The sequence below is a fragment of the Phyllostomus discolor genome, chromosome 7 (genome assembly GCF_004126475.2).
Source record: "Phyllostomus discolor isolate MPI-MPIP mPhyDis1 chromosome 7, mPhyDis1.pri.v3, whole genome shotgun sequence".
Lineage (NCBI taxonomy): Eukaryota > Metazoa > Chordata > Mammalia > Chiroptera > Phyllostomidae > Phyllostomus > Phyllostomus discolor.
Window position 1 is genome coordinate 102,023,387 of NC_040909.2, and position 25,966 is coordinate 102,049,352.

General features: G+C 36.7%; 1 protein-coding gene across 1 annotated transcript in view; it reads left to right on the top strand.

Annotated features, from left to right (window-relative positions):
• PREX2 (phosphatidylinositol-3,4,5-trisphosphate dependent Rac exchange factor 2) overlaps positions 1-25,966 on the top strand; it is a 221,529-nt gene that overhangs the window by 147,326 nt on the left and 48,237 nt on the right. Inside the window, 5 exon segments of the mRNA XM_028533661.2 lie at positions 729-946; positions 4,122-4,224; positions 10,213-10,250; positions 10,252-10,357; positions 16,468-16,582. Coding sequence (XP_028389462.1) covers positions 729-946; positions 4,122-4,224; positions 10,213-10,250; positions 10,252-10,357; positions 16,468-16,582 — 580 coding nt within the window.

Below are 25,966 nucleotides of genomic sequence, written 5' to 3' on the forward strand. Positions count from 1 at the left end.
AGCCTGGGGCCCAGGAGCGGCAGCTCACATGGTAAACATGCCTTCGGAGTGGGTCAGGGATAACTCCAGTCATGTGCAGAATAAGAATCCTAGGAAAAATCAATTTGTGCTAAAACTGTAAGTGCATTACTTATTTCAAAGCAATGTAGGAGTTTAGGAAATGGACATATTTATAACTTGTGAAGTTGAATAGCAAATTCAGGAGATACAGATTTGCTGATTTTTACAGACACTTGGACATTGATACTTTTTCCCCATGTGTATTTCACATAAATATTTTAATAGGTGTAGTAGGGAAAATGTATTATTAATAACACTGTATTTTGCTTGCCAGTACAAACTGAAAAATTGGGCTTTGAGTTTCCTTTAGGAAAATTTCGTGCAACAAATGCAAATTGTGGACCCTGAGGGGGGAAAAATGTAAATAAATGAAGCCTTAGTTTTTTCCCGTTGGGTTTTATAAAGCAGTTTAGTAATTACAAAATAAAGCCACAATATCAATTAAGACAATTTATTTTAATGTGTCTAAATATTAGCATTTAGTGTTTTCTGAAAAATAAATTTGCTCAAGTGTATGTGCTCCTTCGGAGAGCCCCAGTTCACATCCCTAGCATGGCATGAGTTTAGTGCTGGGATGAAATAACAGCACTAAAGCGTAAGTGCTTCATGGATTGGTGTGATTCGTATGACATTTCTCAAAACTGTCTTGATGTTCTCCTGGATCACAGACAGTGAGCCACAGCTCCGAAGAGACGTGGTTTTCTGCCAGAGTCTCGTGGCCACCGTCTGTGCCTTCTCCGAGCAGCTCATGGCGGCCTTGAACCAGATGTTCGACAACAGCAGAGAGCACGAGATGGAGACGTGGGAAGCCAGCAGGCGGTGGCTGGAGCAGATCGCTAATGCGGGCGTTCTTTTCCACTTCCAGTCACTTCTGTCACCAAACTTGGTAAGGAGACACAGTGCACACCACGGTCTGTGTCAACTGAAACTTCCGTTGTAGTGTATTTCCAAATAAAAGGGGGTTATTCATGATTGTGTCAGCAGTCATTCAGCTACTTTAAAAGAGTATCTTTTTCCATGGGCAAATAGAGTTTTTATAGGCATGGAGGAGGAATTTTTTCTTTCCTGATTTTTATCTCTTCTCAGTGGTTGCTAACAGCTGTGAAAGCCTCCATCTGTTATTAATTCCTGCATCCCTAAGCTCTTGACTGAAAAGGTCATCAGAGGAATGAAAAAGTCTTTCTGCTACGAGTCCTTATTTTCAGTCCAGAAAAAATGGCATGCGATGGAACCCCACCTCCCACTGAGGCTGATATTCTGGAATGTTCTTGATAGAGAGCTCTGACAACTTGCACGTCATACTGTCTGACAATCTGTTTCAAATCTGCATGTGTTAAATGATTCCTTTCCCTTCCTTTGTGTGCATGTTTGTCCTGTTAAATCTAAGAACGTTGTGTTAGTTACTGAGTATTCCCTGTCTGTTAGCATTCCACAGTGGGTATGAAGAAAGCCTCTCGAAATGTTTGATAAAGTACACTGTGGTGAACTTAGAGTTTTTTCGCACATACTTTCTGTAGTTCTGATAGTTGTCATGATATTTAAGGCAAATATAGCAAACTTTTTTATATAAAGGTGCTAGTTAAAAGGAATGGTGATTTTGAACACGAGATGCTATTTTATCTATTAAAGTACACAGAAAATGCAGCTACCAAGTAACATGCTTAAGATTTTATACAAATGTATGTGAGTATATACATTAAACTATGGATTTTCTTCAGTGACATTGAGGACAGGGAGGAGATCACTGCACTGCATGGTGACCATAAAAGGTTCTGCAATGAGAAGGAAGCCTACCTCCGTCTACTTCAGAGAAACAATTAGATTCTTTTGAAAAGACTCTGCTAATACAACCAAATACAAGATTTAATTAATGAAAATTTTAAAGTAAGGAACTTTTGAAAATGTTTAAAAATAAATATTAATTAATCCCATTGCCTAAAAAGTAGAAATCATGAAACATAGGAAGCCCACTTCCTAACATATAGTAGGCATTGAGTGTTGAGTGAATGAGGCTTTAGTTCTATTCTGAGTTTTACTTTTACACCACCATTGTCTAATCAAGTGCCGGTACTTTAACTTTAAACTTCATTTTATTTTATGTATCTATAATTCATATATCTGATAAGTGACATATCTAGGTTACATAATGAATTCTTAAAAACTAAACAATGAAAAGGCAACTCAAAAAATGGGCAAAGGATTTGACTATTTATTATTCAGCAGTGAAAAGGAATGAAGTACCAGTACATGCTATAACATGAGTAAATGCTGGAAATATTATGAAATGAGTTGGTTACAAAAGACCACATACCATGTGATTGCATTATTATGTAATATGCCAAACAGGCAAATTTTAGAGACAGAAAGTAGTCCAGTGGTTACCTGGAGCTAAGAATTGGAGGATGGAATGTGGGGAGTGAATGTTTATGGGTACTGAGTTTCTTTTTGGGGTGGTGAAAATATTCTAAAATTAGATGGTGGTGATAGTTGTATAGCTCTGTGAATATACTAAAAACCCCTGAGCTATATACTTCACATGAGTAAATTTTATAGTATGTGAATTGGATTTCAAGAAATGTATTTTCTTTATGTTGCCCTTGCAAAACATTTAATTTTATTGCAGAATGGGTTAAAAATCTAAAGGTTGCAAGAAAAAAATAAAAGAAACCCATATTGTTTCTACGTCTGAAACCAGAGCATAAAAACCTCCTAGGCCTGTGAAGGGAGCTGCAGGTTCTGGTGGTCTGTGTGTCCCTTAGCTGTGACCAGGGCACAGTCCTGGTCACTTGGTTGTGGCTTCAGTCACATCAGTTGGAGCTTTGTGGCATGCACTTAAGCAATCAGAGGCCAGCCCCTGTGGGACGTTCCTTCCTGCGCATGTTCCTCTTCTGGAAAATTGCTGATTCTTTAGTTCTGTCCTTCTGTTCTGTTCATGGCATTTTTCTGCTGCTTCAAAGGACTTGAAGAAGGAACAGTTTAATAAGCATTTATTCAGTACTTCCCCTCTCCTGTATACACTGTATTCAGTACCACACCAAGGTTAAAGGTGACAATTCTCTTAACCTCTTTGTTTCCACTCAGTGATTCTTTGTCACACAATGAAAACTCTTCACCATCTCTTCTGCAGTTTCTACTAATGCTGCCCCCAAAATATGGCTATAAATTTAGAAGAACTTTTTAAAAATATATGTAAAGCATGTTAATATTATAAAGGGTCATTGACTTCTTAAGGAAACAAATGTCACCTTTAAAAGAGAAGCTATATATGATAAGGCTCATTATTCTTTCATGAGGAAATCAGTAAAAGACTCCAGATAAAAATACACTAGGCTGCTCACAGGAAGGCCAGAATCTAGTATTAGGAGAGTGATATCACCAAGACATGCACTGAACTTGTTGGCACGTCTAGACTTACCTGCCTAAGCTGGAAAATAACATGCTGTAAAACAAATCAGATTCACATTCACAAGGTTGTAGGATAAGGCCCCAAAAAGGCAAGTGAGATAAGAATGATTTGTATCACTAAGCCCTTTGAAAGAAAAATCATCACACACATGTAAATTGCCTTTATCACAGTTTTAATAAATTGCAAAATGAATAATGCATAGGTTATATTATTATAAAATAGGATGACCATTATGTACTTTGGCTTTTTAATAAAACAACATTTTCACCTTTCAGCTGTTATAAGATTATAGAAATTTAGAGCAAACAGCATTATTTTTTTGTACAGATATATTTGTAAGTATAAACAAAATAAATATGATTAGACCCTAGCTACAAAATAGACTGGAGAGTTGAGTAGAACCATTTAAACAATTGAGAAAATGGAAACTATAAGCAAAATGTACAACTTTGAGAGATTTAATAATTTTATTTAAGGCAGCAAACTTAGTTAAGCATTGATAATTTGGTTTGTATGTGAATGAAACACAAGTGCAGCTAGTCTGGATCTGGTAATGTCACGGTACTCTCTGCCAGGCTAGGCTAGGCTGCGTAGGCTATGCTATGGTCGGCACAATCCTATAATATCATGTACTGTTTTTTTTCTTTCTTTCTAGACAGATGAACAGGCCATGCTAGAAGATACACTGGTTGCACTATTTGATTTGGAAAAGGTCTCTTTCTACTTTAAACCATCAGAAGAGGAACCACTGGTTGCAAGTACGTAGTTAAATGTTTTATAGAATGTCTTTGGCATAAAACAACAACATATGGTAATACTTTTATATGAATATATTTAATATGAAGTTTAAATTGTTTTATATAAAATATCATGTGTAAGGAAAATAATAATAGCAATTTGGAGGTGGGGAAAGGTATATATAACTTAAGCCTACAGATAATTCTTAACATTTAGTTTTACCTATTAGTTTGGCCTCCAGAACTTTCTGAGCATGTACATCAACTTTTGTGCTAGCAAGATTTTCTTCCCTTTTTTTGCTTTTGTTATTGCAGTAAAACATACATACCATAAAATTTACCATTTAACCAATTTTCAGTGTTGAGTTCAGTGGTATTAAGTACATTCGTGATGTTGTGCAACCATTTCCAATGATTTTTCTCACTCTCCCAAACAGAAACTCCATACTCATTAAGCTCTAAGTTCCCATTACCCTCTCCTCTGGTCCCTGGTAACCTCTGTTCAACTTTCTGCCTCTATTAATTTGCCTGTGCTGTGTCTCATATGAATAGGACCATAGGATATTTGTTCTTTGTACTGCTTTTATATCAAGATATTTTAAAAAAATAAAAGGACTGCCCTAATATATCTGGCTGTGTGGCTAAACCCTGTAGATTCCCAAACTTCTTTTTAAGTATGTAGCAAAATTGCCTGAATTGAGTGCACACTCATTATCTCAGTTGTTCCTTAGAGAATGTGTTAGCAGGCAGTGAAAACAGGTATTTAGGGCCAGTAAGGAACAGAAGAGCCCTATGTTATGCTCACAATGTATAACATTTAGATCTAAACCAGTTCAGGAAGACATTATAATTATTTGATCTGACAATAATTGATAAAAGTTTTAATTGAATTTGAAGTAGACACATATTCTGTATTTTTGCTAGTTTAAAAATGAAAACTGAAAATCACTTCATCTGAGTGTCAAGCATTTTAATGGGTATAAATATAATCACGATAACTATCCTGATTCATTTAGTTACCTCCTACAGTATCCAAGATGGCAAAACCTTTTCCTATCTTATTCATTGTTGTGTCTCTAGCACCTGAGAGAGTGCCTGGAACAGAAAAGGCAACATTTTTTTCCCAAGGAAATGAATGAACAAGTATCAGTGAAATATATGCACTGCACAGACAGAAGGGCTCTATGATTATGAAAGTAAAAGGAAAAACTAACAGTGTGAAGAATAAAAAAGAGAACTTCAACAGAACATAGTTGTATGTAATGTTGCAAAGAAGTTACTTAATAAATTGAAGGATTGAAAAGCATTCCTTTGATTTAGCAATTTGCCATCATTATACCTGCAATTTAGACAGTAATTTAGAAGTATACATTTGGAGAAATAGAAATAAGTAGGGTTTAATCTCCTATGTCTTTTAGTTTCGCATTATCATTGATCTACTATTTCAATATTGTCATAAGTAGGTTTAAAATTTATGTATGAGTCCAAGAAATATTTAGCAGTTTGTTATTTTTCTCTCTTGTTTATGCATGAGTGTGGGGATCTTATATATCATGGTAGATGTTAACTTCTCCAGGGGTGGGAAAGGTTCTTACTTATTTTTGCATTTCTAATGTCTAGCACAATAAATAGGGACCCAATAAATATTCATTTAATCCATGATCTGATTTAAGAATGATATTCATTCATTCATTTATTCATCAAAACTTCCTTGAACACCCACTCTAACCAAGCACTAATCTAGGTGTTGGATAAAGTAGAGAATAAACAGATGTATAATTCTCACAGAGCTGATATTTGGGTAGGGAGATATGAGTAACAAGCAAGACAAATGAGGTAACTTGATAATACATTAGAAGATAATACTATGGATGTATAATGTACATGGGAGAGAACAGCGGATGAATGAAGGAGCTGATGAAAGGGTACAAATGTTTAACAAGCGGGGGGGAGGAGCCTTATAGGAGGAGAGCAAAGAGCTGAAGGCGTTAAGGGAGTGAGTCACACAAACATTTGAAGGAGGTGTCCCAGACTCACTGGAACGGTGGTAGCAGTGCTCTCAGAATAGCAGGGAGGCCTGTATGGCTGGTGTGGAGGGACTGAGGGAAAAAGAGTAGGAGGTAAGAAGGAAGAGGAGGCCAGGCCATTAAAAGAACTTGCCTTTCTAATTAAGCCGTTGAGCAGAGAGGAATTACATGGTCTCCCTTACCTGTTAAAGGCTGCCTCAGACCGCTGTGTTGAACAGACAATTACCAGGCTCCAGAGCAGAGCAGCTAGGAAGCTACTGCAGTGACCCGGGTGAAATGTGGTGGTAACTTGACCTTGAGGGTGGCTGTGGTAAAATTCGTTCATTCTGTAGGTATTAAATTATGAAGGAAGAGAACAGAATTTTATTCAAGTTTCACCTCACTGATAAATGAGAGAACAAGAACATGAATTAAAAAGTTAGGAATAGAAGTTATATTCAAGGGAGAATTTGTCTGATAAAGGGGATTATTTGATAAGGATAATACTATCTGAACAAATTGTATAGTCTTCTGTGGGCATGTATAAAATAAAATATATTTTCATTTACTTAATGAAATGTAGGCATAACTTCACTGAAGGTAAAGAAACTGTTTTTACAATATAACTTAATGTATTTATTTCCCCATATTTTACCTAAGGAACTATAAGCTCACAATAGTACTGTTTTCCATGGTTTAAATATGACATTCCTGGTGACTGGTTTGTTGAACAAGCCACAGAGAAACTAATATCATAAGCTTGATAAAAATATTTTCTTATTGCATATCTACTATGTGAGATTTAACTTTGGCATGTTGAAAATGATTAAGACCATTAAGTAACATTAGTATGTAAATAATGATGAACCTGTGACAAACACAAAAACTGTGAGATGCATGTGACAGTCCACTTTTATGTATTTCCCTGAAGCATAACCTCACCTAGTGAAAAGTTAGTAGTTCCACTGCTACATTACTAGATTAAAAATAGCGATAATAGGACGATAGTTATCATTCAGAGTTAATTAGAATGACATAATCAGGAAAGAAGAGGATGATTCTGTATCCAAGGGTCATTGCATCTTAGTTATGTGGGTAAGAAAACTATAGCTTTGTCATTAATTGCATGTGATTTAATTTCTATAGAAGCAGAGAAGTGAGATTGATTAATTAATTGGTGTCACTGTGACGAAAGCAAGTTGGCTGCATGCCTTTGACAGAGGGACTGAGCACAGAGGGGTGGAGGCAGGAAGATATAAAGAGAACAAGAGAATATCGACCTTGAAATCAAGAAAGCTTAGTTCAGATCCTGGCTCTGTTCTTATTCACAAACATGAGAATATTGGCTTTCCCTGTCTCAAAGGCTCGTGAGGTTTAAATAAAGTAATATATTTGAAAGTCTCTAGTATTATATAAGGCTCACCGTAGTAGTCAGTAAATATTCCAATCCATTCTCCTTGATTTACTACTTCATATTCTTTGTAAAAAGCTATATTTAACATTACTCATAGTATTGTTTTTATATTAAAGAATACTGAGATTCTGAAGAAATATGATATACCGAGCAAGTAGAATTCAAATGTCTGCACTGAAGACAGTTCATTTTCTTCAAAGAAATAATTATTACATATATACACCATGCTGAGTGTTAAACTCAGTTCTGGGGATATAATGATGACTATATGAAACAAAGTCCCTGTTGACATAAAGCTTAGAGCCCAGGGAGAAGTACAAAGGAATGAATGGACAATTTGACCCACTTCAGTACAGGAAAAGTCCAAGGTACTTCCCACCTCCTATGTAATTGGTGAAGGAAGAATAAAGGAACTAAATGATTAGGTTGTATATAATTAAATTTTAAAGAGAATCTTTATGCTTTTGGAGAATAGTATAATGACAGCAGACCTTCCCCTTTTCAATTGTGATAAAGGTAATTTAATAGGAACTGTTAGGGGAATGAATCTTTTTGAGCCTGCACTCCATCCATATGTGCCTGGAGCTGTGGGTGCCTTGGTGAACCTGATAGACATGTCCCTGTCTGCACAGAGCTCATAGTCTAGTTTGAAGACCACAAGTGAGGAATCAACAACAAAGACAATTAGGGACATGATAACTCCTACACAGGGAATAAGTAAGGCGTGAAGAACAAGGGTGAGGTGACCCTTTCAGAAGTCACCAGTGAAGGGCACTCAGCAGAAGTAGCTTTTAAGATGAAATCTCAAGGATAAGAAAGACCCAACCCTGGTCCAGGGAAAAGGAAGTGCAGTTCAGGCAAACAGACTAACAACTTCCTAGTCAAAGACTTATTTTCAAACTCACTGGCCTGTTCCATGATGGGGGCCCCTGTTCCAGGGATGGGGCCCTCCCCATTGAAACTTCTCTCAAGGATGCATCTCTAGAGGATGGAACCAGAGACCTTTTCCTTATGCAATAATGTTTCTGAAGTTTTCAGTCATTATGTAGTCCTAATCATCAAGTTTGTTTTCCACAGCTGATAAATTATAACTAAAAGGCAGTGATTTTCAACTCCACAGTATTATACACTTTTCAGGTGCACTTAATACTTTGGAGAGAAATGGGTTTCCATTCTTTTACACAGTACTCTTAGTTTTTTACCTCATTTTAAATTCAATAACATGGTTATTTTCATTTCAGTTTCCTAATTTCTGGTAAATCATCTTTATTTGATCTTGTTAGTCCTATAGTATGGAACTCACTACGGCATTATTATTTTCCTTTCAATAACATTATTCATTTGCTCATGCAGAGATTGGCTGCGTGGATGCCAAAGAGTAAGGAGATGGAATTAAAATGTGTATGAAAGACATTGTATTAAAAGGGGAGCTAGAAGATACCAATATTTAAAATATGCAACATAAATCTTTATTTTCTTTGGTGTCCATGTATCTTTTTTCTTCATTTTAGAATCAGGAAAACAAAAAATGGATTTTCACAATGATTAAAATGTAGTTAATTTCCAAATCTTTACCTGAGAAATTTATTTATTCCTTTTTCTAAAACCAAAATCCTTCATCTCCCTTGAAAAAGAAGCAAAGCAAAATAAGCAGTATTAGTATGTGAATAAAAGAGACTTGTAGATGTTATTACAATGCTTCTATTGATATGCAGAATTATATACATTTAATAAGAAGTTTGGAATCTGTTATTATGGTATTTAACCTTGAACTCTACTTTTATACAGTTTTATTTCAATATTATTAGAAATAAATATTGACACAAAACATATATTAAAATGTCCACTAAATCTTGGCCTTATTTTTTTAACTGGTTAATGTGACTATTATAGCTTTTAAGAGATTTTACATTATTTTTTTAATATGTGGAAATTATTTATCTGGCAAATTATCATAAAATGAAAAGGTTTTTATGATAGCCCTGTGAAATACTCCTGCAGCGTTTTAGCTTCTCAATTAGCTGGGGTTTTTTTTTTTTGAGTAAGTAAATTTAAGATATTAAAAAAAAGCTAAAAGAATTTAGACAGATAATATCTAATGACTGTTGGACATCAACAGAGATGATCCAGTAGTTTTGATCTCGGGCTCAAGGAATGGTGCTTGCAAAGCCCATGCAGATTTTGATAACAGTTGTTGTGCACTCAATTTCTTGCACACTACTTAAGAAGTGTACCCCATGGGCTCGTTTCCACTGAAATGTGAGTGAGGCAGTGGCCATTATAGATTGTGATTCTAAACCATGTTTAGCTTAACTTCTCATTTAGTTAAGTGAGACATCTGGTGTGTCAAAGTGTAACGAAGTTTCCTCTTACAGGATTTTATATACAGTACCATGTTAGATCTGTTGCTTTAGCTAATGAGAAACTGATTTATGGTCTTTCCCTAAATAACTCTGAACTTGATAAACAGGGGTACTTTTAAGATATTTAGTTTCTAGTAATTTTCAGGATTCTTTTTAGAGGTTAACAAATGTACTATGTAGCATATCCTGACTTTAAGAAATAATATAACATTAAATGTCGCTTTAGACGTCCCTCTTACATATCAAGTGGAAGGAAGCCGGCAAAGCTCTGAAGGTTTACTTCTACATCGATGGTTATCATTTCGAACAACTGCCACAACGGCTGAAGAATGGAGGAGGGTTCAAAATTCACCCCGTGCTTTTTGCTCAAGGTAAGCTACGTCCTTGTTTATGCTTCATGTGACAAATTATCTTATCTTGATCAATTTTAGAAAATAAATTTTATTGTAATCATATCATGATTTTTTTCATGAACTCAAAGAATTCCTGCATAGTGTCTTAAGTAATATATTTACTTTAGGGAAAGTTTATTAAGGAAAGAATCATGTATGGTTTAAATATTTATAAAATAAGATTGCAGCATTATTTGTAAGGGAGAAACAAGACATGAGTGGTTGAAATAAAGATAAATTAATTTGGCATAAATAAATGGTGGTAGAACCAATAAAGTCATATGATTAAGATATTTATGAGAGAAAAAGGTTAACAATATACACATGCAGATTGTAAAAAAAAGAATTTAAATTATAGTCTCAATTATGTCATACATGCATGTATTACTTATATGTATGTAAAATGCTTTTAGTATAATTGGGTGAATAATGATGTTTTTATTCTTTGAGTTTTTCTGTCAGTTTGTCAATGAAATCTATTTCATTTTGTAAATAGATTGTCTTTGACAATGAGCAATGAGTTCAACTGCAGTAGACAAAATTAAGATATACATGAATGAGGAAGCTTCTTGCAGCAAACTGCTTTCTAATGAAAAGTCCCAGGTCTTTTTTATTTCTGGAGTCATAATTGCTGCCTAGAAAAGATCAGAAGTTAAGATTATTGTGTGATCCTTCTAGGTCTATGTCTTTTTTTTTTAATTCATGCTGTGGTCACAAATTATATCAATTTCTGAGTGGTACTGTAGAACATTTCATTTTCTTCTTTTGAGTTTCAAGACCTTCATTGGGTTTTGCTGTGGAATTTTTATATTCTAATAAAAATGAGAAGAGTAGAGGAATAAAATCAACCTCTGTAACTGAAGAACAGGCAGGCATATACAATCTAAGTTCACTACCAAGTTAGAATTCTGCTTGTACCACATGCAGATTAATTCTGAAAACAATGACCATTGTGAACAGATTCTAGGCAAGAATACATTTAAGCAGAGGAAAATTTCAGTGAAGAGAAGATCTTAGGAGTTAGGAGAAGGCATTTTCTTCCTCCCTTCCTTCCACCCCTCCTTCCCTCCCTTCCTTCCTTTTTTTTTTCTTTTTAGGACTATAGTAGGGTTCATAAAGGTGTTACAAGATTCTATAATAAAAGGAGTAAAAAGGAAAAAATGAGCAAAAATAGACCTTTGGGGCTATGTTAAGAGAACTGGGTAAGCCTGGAATATGTGAAAAGCCATCATAGAGACACAGCTTTAGAAGAGGGGAGGATGCTGGTCTGGAATGTTAACTTTCACAGAGCCCTACTAGAGCTCACAGTCAGTCGTTAAAGCCCCTTCCCTCCTTTTCCTTTGTCTCTTTTTTAAACTCTGCCTTTTCAATCGTTACTGAGATGACAGATGGCATTAGACATTTTTTCTAAAAAAATTATTACCTGTGTGACTATCAGCCATAAATAGCTGAATATTCACAACCCAGTAGCCAAATGTGCACAGGAAAAATATTACTTTGCAAGTAACCTCTATTTTATAATAGTGGCTAAAACAAATTTAAAACAATCCCTGAGTATCTATTATTTCAGCAAGTACAATATAACTTTAAAAATGTAATTGAAAGAGCAGCTACAGCAAACATTTACACAGCAGTAAAATATTAAAAAATGAATTGAATAAGAACCAGTATACATACTTCTGCAGCTGAGGTCACAGACAGGTAAAGACTGGAAAACTGTTGGTCTCATTAGGAATCTCTCTTTGATAAGGCAGTTTATTGAAAGGGCTTGCAGAAGTTCCTCTGCATTGATAAAGCTTCCATGAGGAACCATTAGTAGCTCTCAGTATTTATCAGATTGAAGGAAGCACAGTAAATACAGCTCTAGTTCGAGTGGAGATTACCATCTGGAAATTGAAAGTAGTGGTAAATGGAAGAGAGTCCAAATGGAATCTATTGTGGGGTGAAAGTTTACATGAGGGGTGGATTGAGTTTTGTGTGTGCAGGTATAGATGGCTCTTTCCTGGCAAATAAAACAATAAGAAATATTAAATGAATCTGAAAATTTCCTGGGAAATTTATTAAAGTCAACCCTCCAAAAGTCATCTGTGGTATCATATACTTAGAACAGGAAGCAAATGCGCTGCCTTCTTCCCAGTTTTCTTGCCAGGACAGATCCTTGGGCAGAGGAGGGCACAGTCATTGATTTCTAAGGGAAGGAGCTCAAACACAGTCGGGAAAGTCAGCAAAGAGCATAACCAAAAGCTAGAATGTGAAGATCATGCTAAAGCAACCTTCCATTAAGTACTTCCTACAGGTCAGGGAATTAATTCTGTTGGGATCCCCAGGCCCTTGGTGAGATAAAGGAAGTAAAAAGTGAGAGTGAAGGAAGATGTCAGGGTCACTTCCTCTACCCACTTCCCCTGGCTTGTTTTCATTCTGTCACTCAGTGGCTCCCAGTACTGCCTGCATATTAGTCACCTTGGGAAGGTTTAGAAAATACCGATGCTTGGTCCCATACCAAACAAGTACATCAGAATCTCTGGGAGGCGGAGCCCAAACACCAGTCTACTGTAGAACTTTCCAAGTGATTCTAAATGTCCACTGGGAGTGAGAAAACACAGGTCTATGTGGATTATGAAATGCAGTGCAATTTTCCAGATGTTTGCTTAACTAGAATAATCCATTTCACAGATGTTTGACGCTTCTGGATTCTAGGGAGTTGGGAAACAGGCTGGGCCTTTTTGCTTCTGCCTTGTTAGATCATTAGAATGCAGGTTGCCCCTGAAAGAGATGGGACTAGGTGGGACAATTCTGTAGCAAAGGCTGCAGATGCCTTAGAGAGCTGACAGTTGAGGATGTCTTCTGGCTGCCATAGCAACCAGGCAACAAGCACTTCATTTTTGAAAGAGAATCTGAGTGGGTGACTCTCAGAGCATCTGCTGCAGTGCTCATCTGGCACCCTCAGATCCATTTGTTTTTGTAAGGATTGGGAGCGTGTCCTTCAGGACTGATGGACCTCCCTTTCTGGGAGGATAATTTAGAAGAAACATGTAAATGGACAGCTATAGCCCTGTTGCTACAGCTGGTCTTGAGCTGCAATAGAATTTCATTTTTCCTCTTCTGCTATCCATTGTAAATTAGCCTTGTTCTTAGTCTGAACCCCCACTGGTGTCTGTGGCATGATTAAGATATTTATCCCAGAGGGGCCAGTTCCCTGGTCACTATGTCCTTGTCAGGCCAAGGTCCTTGCAGTTGTCCAGTCACCATCAAAAGTGGGCAAGGGAATACCAGGAGGTACCTGAGTGGATTACCTAGACCCAGACATATTTCTCATTACATAACAATAGTCCAAACACATTTCTCATTATATAACAATAGCCCATAAGGAAGTATCCTTATGATCAGGGTCTATTAAACTCACCATGGTAGTATTTGCTCTTCTTGACTGCTAGTACCTTGGCATAAGGAGCCTCCAATGACCAGGAGGCAAGCACAGCTTACGGTTCAGTGGGATCCCTGCTTTGTCTCCTAAGGAAAGTGTGCCCCTTTGGGTATCAGCACCTTTAAACCCACAGAGCCAGAGTTCAGGGATGGAAAGCACACATTCCCCAAGTGAGGCTTCGGAACCGCATTTGTGTTAGTTTCCCAGGGCTGCCAAGTGACCACCAGCTGGGTGGCTTAAAGCAGCAGAAACGAATTCTCTGAGTTCTTGAAGCTAGAAGTCTGAAATCAAGATGTCCACAGGATGAGAATGAAGGTAACTGGACAGGAAAATGCGAAGGAGAGATCAAATTTTGAAGCTTGGACATTATATATTTAACCTACTTTTCTAAGAATAGAAGAAAATTAATTTGGTAAAATGTAATTTTATTTTCTTTTTTTCTGAACAATAAATAACCAAGCTATGGACGTAAAGGAGAAATGTTCTTCTTTCTCTACTTTGCCATACAAAGTTTACTTTTAAAATGTAGAACTCATCTTTTTTTTTTGTTCATTTCCCCACAGCACCATGCAGATACCATAAAATTTTGCTGAGGCTCTTGGCAAATTATGAGACTCTCTTCTTTTTAAAAAAAGTTTCTACATTATATTAACTATTGTTAACTTGGAAATATTGTCAAGAAACTTAATGAAAATGTCAGTTTGCTTTATATTATGACAAAGTTTTAGAGCAGGACTGGACGTTCTGGTTAAAATTGAGCCATCCAGATTTTTATAAAAATTAGATGCCAGGTGTTCTCTTCTTACCACCCCCCCACGCCCACCCACCCACCCTGCTCCCCTCTAGCTCCTTCCTACTGTTTTTCCAGTCTTCCCAGTCTCAAGTCACATGTTGAAGTGTCATTATATAGACACTCCTCTCAGTTCCCACAACTTCTTGGTTCCTTAAGCACACTCACCTATCATCTGTAGGTCCTGAAAATTCGATAATGCCTGCGGGGCACTAGGCCCTCATACATGAAACACAAAGGTAATGAATGGTAAGGGTAGTCATAGGCTCTCTTACTCCTATTATTTAACTCAGTTCTTTTCCAAGAACAGTAATTAGTCAATACTCTTATTTTCCATTTTACAAGTGAGGAATCTGAGACTCTCAGATATTAATGAACATGCCCAAGGTCATATAGGTACCAAGGAATGGAAGTGGTGGTTTCACTCCAATGCAAGGGCCTTCATAATTACCCTCACCCCTAGTAAGAGGAATGCACATTGAAGTCTGACAATTGATAGATTGAATTCTTCTGGAATATTTGCTTTTCACAAATAAACATACTGTAAATGGAAGTGAAGTGGCATGTATTTGAAGAGTGATTTTTAGGAAGGCTTTTTTTTTTAAAAGTTTCTTGTGTGTATTCATGACCAGAAGCTGGGTGAACCAATGCACATATTCTAATTAATGCAGAAATCTTAAGTAATAAACAAATAATCCTTGAAACAAGCTCACAGATTTAATTTCCTGTACTAAAGTAAACATAGTAGGCTTTCTCTCTAATTTTGTGCAACTGCTTTTCTCAATTGCAGGCCAATAATTCTATTTAAAAATTTCAAATTGGCAATACTCTGAAAGGTGTGTTGTTTCTTCAATGCTCTGGAAATCTGACTAGTTTAGAAAATATTGCACAACTAAAATTAGCAGTGGCTTCTTATTTTTGCCCTCCAAATGGTGATACCTTTCTGTCAGTTGGGGAGAAAACTATTATTTAGTTCAGAAACTATTGCATTTATAAGTTTTAAAATAAGATTAATTTTTAATCAATTTTGAAATAGTCTGCTGATGAGTGAGGCTCTTTAGTAGTAATAATTTCAAGGGGAAATAATTTACATTGGATCAGATTGATTTCATTGCCATTTCTGTTGCTGGCAACCTCTCTGTAGGAAATCTTGTACTTCTGGGCAAGTCCATGTGATTCATTTCCTTTCTAAAAGGTTAAAAATATCACTGAATAAAGTTTTAAAGGAAAATGAACTACTTAGCCAAAAATGTTAGTTAAGAAGGAAATCTATATTAATCAAAAGACTTTTACAATTGATGGAATTTATATATATATAAATATTTTATGTATATGTTTATGCTTATTTATTTTTAATTAAATTTACTGGCCATTGGGGTAGAAGCAATTTTCTAAGATTTCACTTTATCTATATTGCTTATTTATTGCACTAATATTTCATAATTTAATCACAAGCTATAAAGAATGTGAATATACATAGTGACAATATCAATTTTTACTCTTCTGTATGTTAATGTACAGTTCTGCCTCTCATACATATGTATATGTATGTATGTATGTCTTTGTGTTTACATGTTAATAATATATGAATTTGAGTTTAGCATTGCAAAAATCATATACCAAATGTTTTAAAAACAGAAGACAGTTTTAAATTAGAAATTACCTTTCCCTACTTAACAGAGAATCATCAAATGCTTATTATTTATTATGGGAGCAGAAAAATGAGTTTTATTCACTCTTGGTTTGGTGAAAGATAGTTTCTTGCATATGTTGGTACTATTTAATACATTTACTAATAATTAATAAAATCACACTAAATGTGGAGGAAATTGAGTTATAAAATCATGTGAAAAGTACATTTACTTGTTTACATAGCACTGGAGAGCATGGAAGGATATTATTATAAAGACAATGTTTCAGTGGAAGAATTTCAAGCTCAAATAAATGCAGCCTCATTGGAAAAGGTCAAACAATACAACCAGAAGCTCAGGTATGTGATCATTAATCTTTTTTAAAAAAGTTTCTGTATATGTTGACAGGCACAGCTAATTAGAGCTTTGACATTATTCATTATATTAGAAGAATCATAATATTTTTTGATATAAAACAGTTGATATAAAACTCTGTTTAGGGTTTACTATTTCAAATAGTCTAATGGGTACTCTTTTTTCTAAATTAAAAAAAATGTTTGTAAGTTTTCATGCTATTGTTTTAATTTCTGTTGATGAGCAAGGGTTAAAGATTTCACAGACTGTTTCCAGGGGAAAAAGCATTGATGTTTTACAGTGGTGTCCTCCAAAATGTTCAGTGGATTAAGGGTAAAATGTTTTTTTTATGTGCCATTGAATGACTGACCCCTCATACGGAAAGAAGATGTGTAACACGGAAGGGAATTGCTGATGGGTAACGGATGTTAATATGGATGAACTTGTACATGGTGTCGGAAAAATACATACCTACTTTCAAATACATGCGATGTTAATGTTTGCATTTTACTGTTTTCCCCCTCTAAACAGAATGTTAACTGGTACAGTGATCAATGGCAGAGAAAATGAACCCCAATAAGTGTTACAATTCAGCAGCTTGAATTTCCACACATATATTCCCTCCTTTAATATTACTCTGCTAACAGATTGCCTCTTAAAATTACTAGCAGATTACAGCTCTTATTTTTTAAAGAAAATATTTTGTTCTACCTTAAGCCCTAATAACTCAAAATACTATTGTGACGTTTATTTTGGTTTTGTCTGCAATATGGTTAAACTGTGAAAATAATGTCTAAAGTCCCTGACATGGAGCAGGTATTGGTTCATGTGGTTATGACCACTGGGAATGCTTCCTTTCACCAAAACTGCTTTATTCCTCTACTTCTGCCTCACACAAACCTCTCTCTTCTCCTAGTTTTATGCTTTTTTTACTTTTCCCAGCATTTTATTATCCTATGAAGCTCTAGTCTCAAAGTCCCCCACATATTTTTTATTTCTCATTTTCTCCTCCACCCAAATTGTAGTTGGAGGTCCTGATGGTTCTGACCCATGTGTCTCTGAGGCTGCCCCAATTTTACTCCCTTGTCTAGATCAGTCTATCTCACATACATGAGATATACCGACTCCTTCCACAGGAAAAAATAAAGTTAATCTTGAAATCTTAAATAGTATGTCTACTGACTAAGGAATACTAACTCAAGAAGCCTAAGTTCAATCTTGTGAAAATCTCTCCACTGCATACTGTCTTCGGAAAAGAGAAATTTTGCCGGTGTGACTGACTAAATAGATTCTTATCTTTCAAATAAGGACACAAAATTAAAGCATTTGTGTAGAACACATGGGCCCTGAGAATACATCCCTGGAGTCCAGTTTGAGAAAATAATACTAGGTCATCGCTGTGGCACCTAATTGATCTTTCTCCAAGAACTGGGGTGGTTTTATCTGCTCAGGATTTTGCTTCCAGATAATAACTTTAAACTACATTGAACCATGTCAGTATCTTGCTCGGAGCATTCGGTGATTTCTTATTGCTCCAAAGGAGCCAGGAGCTCCTTGGTGTGTAGTTAGGGTCTGTTATGACTTGACCCAGGATTTGGTTGCTCTGCCCATGCATCAGCCATGTTCAATTCGCTTTGTTTCTAATCACTCCCTGTCCTTTCTTCTTCCTCAACTTCTCGCCCTTCACTTAGCATCTGTTTCCTCTGTCTCTGTTTATAATACTGCTATTCATATGTTTCCATGTCCAGCTCTAGTATAGTCAGTCTCCTTCATAAAATAGTTTTCTTTTATTACTGGCCTGGGGTGAGGCATGGACATCAGATTTTTTTAGAAGTCCCCCAGGAGAGTCTAACATGCAGCTAGAATTGAAAACCAGTTCCCTAGTTCCGGGAGCTCCCGAAGTATGATCCGCAGATCAGCAGCACCAGCAGCACTTGAAAACTTGTTAAAAATCTCATGGATGACACTGCAGTCTGTACTGTAAACGAGGCCTTGAACTACAGGGTTGTCAGGTCACTCTTGCAGTCCTTCATGTTACTTTATTTATGGCTATTACAGAGTTCAGTATTTCTCCCCAAAGATACATTATGTGTACAGATCTCTCATCTTCTTTAATCATTTTTATAATGTGTGTGTAAATATGTGTGTGTATGCATGTGTTTATTTTAAATTTTTCACTTACAGTTTACATTCAGAATTATTTTGTATCAGTTTCAGGTGTAAAGCATAGTGATTGGACAATCATATACTTTACAAAGTGGATCCCCTGATTTTCCAGTACCCAATTGGCACCTCACATAGTTATTACAATATTATTGACTGTATTTCCTATGCTGTGCTTTATATCCCCATTACTATTTTCTAACTACTTCTCAGTCCCTCCACCTTTCTTACCCAGTACCCCAGCCCTCCTCTCCACCGGCAACCATAGATCTGTTCTTCGTATCTATGAGTCTGTTTCTGTTTTGTTTGTTCACTTATATTTTTCTTTAGATTCCACATATAAGTGAAATGTATTCTTTTATAACCTTTTTGAGATGAGGGATATGCTTATCTTGGTGTTTCCATTGTGTTTATCAAAGTACTTTGCATAAGAAGCTCTCTATAAACCTTTAATTGCATTAGATCATTTAGGTATAACTAGCAAAAGAAGGGACTGTAGAATAGCATTCACACCTCACCCACGTAGATTTTGTTCTTTAAAAAAAAGCAAAAATAATGTATATTTGTATATAACATACATGACAAGATGTTTAGATATTTTATTAAGATAAACAGCATGTGTATTAATTGCATGCTAGCTGCTAAGAAAACACTTTAATGTATCTTTCCTGGAAAAAGCATTTCTGAAGTACAAACTCCTCGGTACAGATGATGTGCCCTTGTCAGCAATCACCTGCAGCACATCCGTTCGTTGCATATTAGATTTCTCTTGCACAGGAAGACACTTATCTTCCTCTTTACTTCCAATAATTCCTTCTCTTCCTGTTATTTCTTGAATAAGGGTGTTAATTTCTTCCTTAATTTTCCTTTTCTGCATAACCACAAACACTCTGAAATTGCTCTTTGGCAATCTGTTTTCGGTTTTTGGAGCCAGAGGCCAACGCTGATCATTTCTTTAAAGCCCCTTACTGTCCCTGTTTAAAAAATAGCCCAGAGGTGTTGCTAGTTTCTCCTAGTCCTACAGCCTTTTTAACACTATCACTGAAAACCATTTCACTCTGGATGTTAAAATTTGTTTATTAAGTCAACCTCAGGAAAGGCTTTTATTTCCTTAGCCTTACAACAAGCAAAAACAAATAAGTAAATAAACTATTATTTTATTAGAAAACATTCTCCAGACAACATATTTCAGAAACCAAACTCAAACTGGTATAAATAAAATACTATGTTGGCTTAGATAACAGGTATATCCAGGGAACAGGGCTGCTTCAGGCACAGCTGCATCCAGGGATATGAGTCTTTAAGAAACTCTCTCTTCTTCTGCCTCTATGTACTCCTTTGCTCTCTGTGGGCTTCATTCTCAGGCAGGGTTGTCTCACATTTGGGTAACAATGGTCACTACAGACCAGTGTTACATTCAAAGAAGAGAAGGTGGCCCTCATGGTCCCCACTTCTCCCACTGAGAGCTCCAGCATAGTCCTGAGGAGTCAGTCATTAGCCAGACCCATGTCACGTGCCCACTGTTGGTGAGTTCAACACTACAGAGACCAGTGGACTGTCACAAAAAGTGCAGAGTAAGGAGGCTGGACAAGCATAAGCATTGGATTCACTCTAGTTATAGAGATTTTTCCAGAACAGCATAATAATAGGTGGGAATAGATTGCTATTTAAAAGAAAAGATAGTGATAGCCACAATACCTGCCAACTTTTAAGAACATGTTAAAGGCCACTAATGCTAGGTGAGTTATGTGGATTGATTAGACAGTAAATTCCATATTATAATTTCCACAGTAAGGGAAACATACAAGTTTACCTGGATAATAAGTAGTGAGAACTGGATTTAAATCAAAGGCCTTTTTTTTCCTCTTTAAAGGCTACACTAGGCCGTCTCAGTGTGTGGAGTGAACATTATACACTAAAACAAATTCTGTGTCACTGACTGATGAGGTCTCAGATGTCAACAGGTGCCCCAGCAGCTCTGACTCTGTGCCATCACTGCGTCATTCACTCAGTGTTCATGACATTTTGATTCTCAAGAGAATGGGAAAGACAGCAAATGAACACATAAATAAAGTAGTGTAGATAGTGAAAAATACAGGGACGAAAGTCTAAAACAAGGTGCTGTCCTAGGAGGTTGGTCATTTAGAGTGAGTGGTCAGGGAGGACTTAAATATTAAGTGGTATTTGAACAGAAACCTTAATTACAAGACAGCCTTACCAATCTGGGGGAAGATCTTACCTAAAACACTGAGTACATGCTCACAGATCTTGGGAATAAGCTTACCATGTTTGAGGAAGACACAGAAGGTCAGGGGAATTCTAGTGCATTGGGACAGATGATACATGCTGAGAGGTATGTAGGACTGTGGGCTATTGGAGGGGGTCAGCTTTTGTTATAAGTACAACGTAGAAGCCATTGGAACATTTTTACTTAATTACCTTCTATTGCAGATACAATATTCCAAATGGTTAAAGTTCTTATGAGGCAGTAATGCAGCGGGCAGAGGCCAGCTGACTGGTCTGACCACTCCTCCTCAGTCTCTGTGGGAATTCGGACCAGGCAGTGCACCTGGGGCGTCCTTGCCGCCTGCATCAGAGCCCTGGCACCCGTGGCCCGAAGACAGCCTGCTTTCACTGTTACTCTCCACGGACAATGTTAAGCCACCAGAAATGTTTGACAGCTATGTCTAAATATTCCCTCCTGTGCCAAGTCAGTTCTTGATTGATTTCCCTCTGATTGTTGAGAAATAACAGCATGCAAAGTGTTTAACTCAAGAATTCTAACCAAGAAAGTAAAGATAGGGCATTTTCATTTCCTACTTTCACCATCCTCAAATTATTTTATTCTCTTTTTCCAACTTAGGTTTTCATTTTTATTCATTCCCTCTGGACATAAGCCATCATCCCCATTAGCTTTGTTTTTTTCCTGCCCTACATAAATGTGCTTTATCATTACCAAACCCTTTCATTTTAATGTGTCCTGGATATTGGCCCAAAGTGCCACTGCATGGTGACTGGTGAGGTAAAATGTAATGCAGATGTGAACATTATTCCTTGTATTAACATACTCCTTTCAATTTGAAGGTTCTAGATCATTCTTTAAATATTATTTTTATTATAAAGCTAGCAGTAAAATGAAGCAGAAAAATCAAAAAGAAGCAAGTTGCATACTAGTTACTGAAGTCATTTATTATTTTTGTGAAGCAGCAGCTTCAGACTGAAACTTTTTAGGGCTTATGATTTGGGATACCTAAATGTAAAGTCAATGTCTTTGCAGAAGGTAGATAAGAAAATCATTCACAGCCTGAATTCTCTTACGGTGTGCTTTTGTGGATATGGAATGGCACGCTTTTCTTTAAAAAAGTTTTTAAGGAGCCAAAATACATTTTATATAACAAATAGATAGATGATAGATATTTTATTTGTATTCACAAGAAATGCTATATGAATGCCAATCACAGAAACATGTATTGTGAACAATCTTTTTCAACTGAAAAATGTCTGGTCAGAAGTCCTGGCTATTCCCATGATAGCACTTCTGTGAAATGTGTCATTTCTCTCCACTCTGAGGGGGAAGAAATTGTCACTGAATGTGTTCTCCGGGCATGCGGTAGATGTGAAGGACAGCATGGGCTTGCTGCCATTTCATGTCTTTAAATATGGCTATCACACAGTGTGAGCAAATAACGCACAGTGGGACCGCAGCCTTCATGCCTCATCCTCAGGCCCAGACATGTGACTCCCTCCCCAGTCTTCCCTCCCTCAGAGCCTTCAATTCATTAACACTCTTTCTCATCCCTTGTTTGGACAGCAGTGAGTCCGAGCTTGAAATGGGAGATGTTGGTTATTCTGTTGATGAGGAGCTGTGGAAACTATCTTAAATCAACAAGAGTGTGAACTTAATAAAACCTGGGAAAGAAAGTAAGAGAGACCATTAATTGGAATGCAAATAATTCCTTTATCCTTCAATTTTTTTCTTAATGAAGCTGTAGCTTTAGAGTTAATAAGTGTTGGGATTTCTTCTTAAATTAACTGGAAATATTTCAGATGCATATTCATCTTCCCTATTGCAGTTTTATATTTCTTTTCTAGTTTGTGTTTCGGATGAATTCTGTTTTTTTACTCCTTAAGATGCATCCCTATTTCTGTTGCTCTAAGACAAACTGTAAACTGAATGTAGACATTCAATTTCCTTCTGTTTTCAGATTAGGAACACAGAGTTTTTAGAGTTGTAAATTTTGTTTTATATGAGAAGTGATTCTTCAATACCAGGAAAAAATAACTAAGTTTACAAAGAACTTGAATTCATTTATATTGCTCGAATGTTTTGTACACTTCTTTCCCATATGTGATACATATAAAGACTCTGATATTTACAAAATATAAGTTATACACAAGTGCCAAATTCTTACACAAAGTAATAGTCAAGGAATTGCTAGATACTTACATTTCTTTAACCGATCCCGTGTGCCTACCAAGTACCAGGGACAGCACTTCACATCGGGGTATCCCAGAAGGCAAGATTGCTGCCTTCTGAGAACATTTCGCCTGAGTTATGCTAAACATTACACAAAAATTTTACTAATAATTTGTAGCAGTATGTGGGAAAATATTGTAGGGAAAGTGTAAGGTGCTATGCATGTGCCTAAGAAGGGAATCAATCACCTGGGGGCAGGATGGGGAAGTGGTTGAAGGCCTTAGGAGCGAACTGTTTGAGGAAGTGTGACCCTTATGCTGAGATCTGAAAAAGATGTTGAGGTTTCGGTGTTGAAGGGAAAGGGAATGGGAGAAGGGTAGGGTCAGGGGCGTGTTCTGTATGTGTGAAAATCACATGGGGGGACGGAGAAATTATAACAGTGGTGTGGAGGTTGGCATTGAAGAGCAGCTGGGCCATGAAACAGGTGAGCGAACAGAATCAATGTGCCCACCTGTACCTCCTTACAATCAGTTCTTCTTCAGCTCCTTTGGACCCAGCTGTCACCAAGGCATGCTTCAGCTTCATTTCCATTTGATGAGGGTTTGATTATTTAAGACTCATCTCCAATTTATCTTCCCTCAGGAAGCCTTCAGTCATTACAGCATCAGCTGGAATTAGTCACTTTCCTTAAAGCTTTAAAACCTCTTATTTTTTAATTTGTTTTATTTTGACTTGTGAGTTACTTGTCTGCCTTGCTCATACATAGGAGGGCAACCTGGTCCTAGTCACCAGCGTGCTTGGTACATAGTAAGGACCATAAAAACAGTTGAATTGAATTAGAAATCAGATTAATTGCAGTGTGACAGCCTTCTTTTCTTGTGCTATTACCATTTTATTGAATTTATTCCAGAATACAGTCTACTTTTTATATCTAGAACATTCTAGGCCATTTGAAGGGCACAGATGCTGACTCTGTTGGAAACCTCTCTCAAGAAAATTCATCAACATAGCCAAGGTTCATAAGTTTCACGTGGGACAGCTTGAAATTAAAGTGACAGTCTTGAGAGCAACATCTTTCCTTTATTTGAAGAGTACTATGATTCTTGTAAATGTCACCACCATTGCTTTCTGAGAATATCATGTAGCCGCATTTAATTTATGCAAGTGATTTTGTTTAATTTATCTGCGCATTTTCTTATCTGCATTCAGACTAATTAATTTGCTTGTACTTAAGTCTAATCTTTATTTTACTTTTACGTGAAAGGAATTTTTAATACAATCTTTAGATAAGAGCAGCAAGTGAGATTTCAACAACTGTGCTTTCACATTTTGTGATAAGTCTTTTATTGTGATAATATTCATCAAGGATGAATAGAATCCCTGGCTTACAAGCAGAAGCAGGTAAAACCATCTTTAAAAGGAATCCTTTGAATAACCTCTGTCTCTAAGCTAAGAAAGCCCATTGTCTCACTAAAGCAAAGGGAAACACAGAGTGCTTTGTCCTCAATTTCCTCTGGGATAAATGAGGGCTGGAGATGTTAAGGATCAAATAGGCTTCACCTGAAGATTCAGTTAAGGAAATATACTCTGTGAGGAAGAATTGTCAGTGCTTCTGGAAGCAAGATTGATTTTTATTTTTAACTCTGCTGACTTTTTCAGCCCATCACAAGGACAATCAGTCTTTAAAAAATGTATTCAAGGCATCCTTGTCAAGTTCTTTGAGTGATTTTTTTTTCGTTGCCTTTGTTCGGTTCCTTTGGCTGACACTTCAGACTTCTTGTGTCTGGTGGATGCCCCGCGGAAGGTGGGGGACCGATCACAAGTTATCCTCTCAAAGCTTTGCTTCTGCACAAATGAGGAAATTAGCTGGGGCTCAGAGCTTTTGATTCAAAAACCATTATTGTAACTTAGAAGAAATTAATATGGGCTTACTAAAAATCATGATTTGTGTGTAGAATTGAGCATTATGTTCCTAAAATTAGCATGGACCACACAACTTCAATGCAAGGCAAAGTTCTACTGTAGTTTGTGAGATTCTGACTGTCATTCAGGAAGAAAATAAAACACATCTTTGCTTGGCTTTTGGTCATTTTAGCCAGAATGACTCTAATTTCAGTCGTTTTGGCTAATTCCTACCCATCTGTCCTGGCATACCTCAAAAGCCATCCCTCCCTAAGTTAATCTTTTTCTTTATGTTCCCTTCAATGCCTATATTACAGCTTTTATCCCGTCATATCTTACATTCTTTTTATGTATATCTGTTTTTCATTTTCACCTTCTTTTTCTTTTTTATTTGCCCATTCCCGATAAGGTATCTACTAATTGATGATTAATGAATGTTTGTACACATGTAAAGGCCCAAAAGTTTGGGCAGTTGAACTGGAATGTGAATGGTGGTGGGTTCCTGAGCGACATGATGACGTCAGCAGAACACCATTCCTGGAGAATAGGACGGACTCCAACGCCAGTGTGCAGCAGGTCCTCATAGCCACTCCCATTCTATTTTGGAAATATTCTTTATGGGTCAACAAGATGTATTATGTACTTTATCCAAGTACAGGAATGCATACAGCATTGGGATACAGAGATGAATCAGATAATATGTCCTTAAGAATCTTAAAGGAGAGGGAGAGTACATGCAGTGATCAGGTTACTTCAAACCACTACTAAACACCATGGCACAAGTAAGAGGGTACATGCACAGGGCATGCAGAAAAGGGGACTTAGGAAAGACCCAGAAGTTCAGCACGGGGCAGCGCTGACCGATAACTGTGAGTGGACCAAGTGAAGGAGGGGAGAGAGGCCCTAT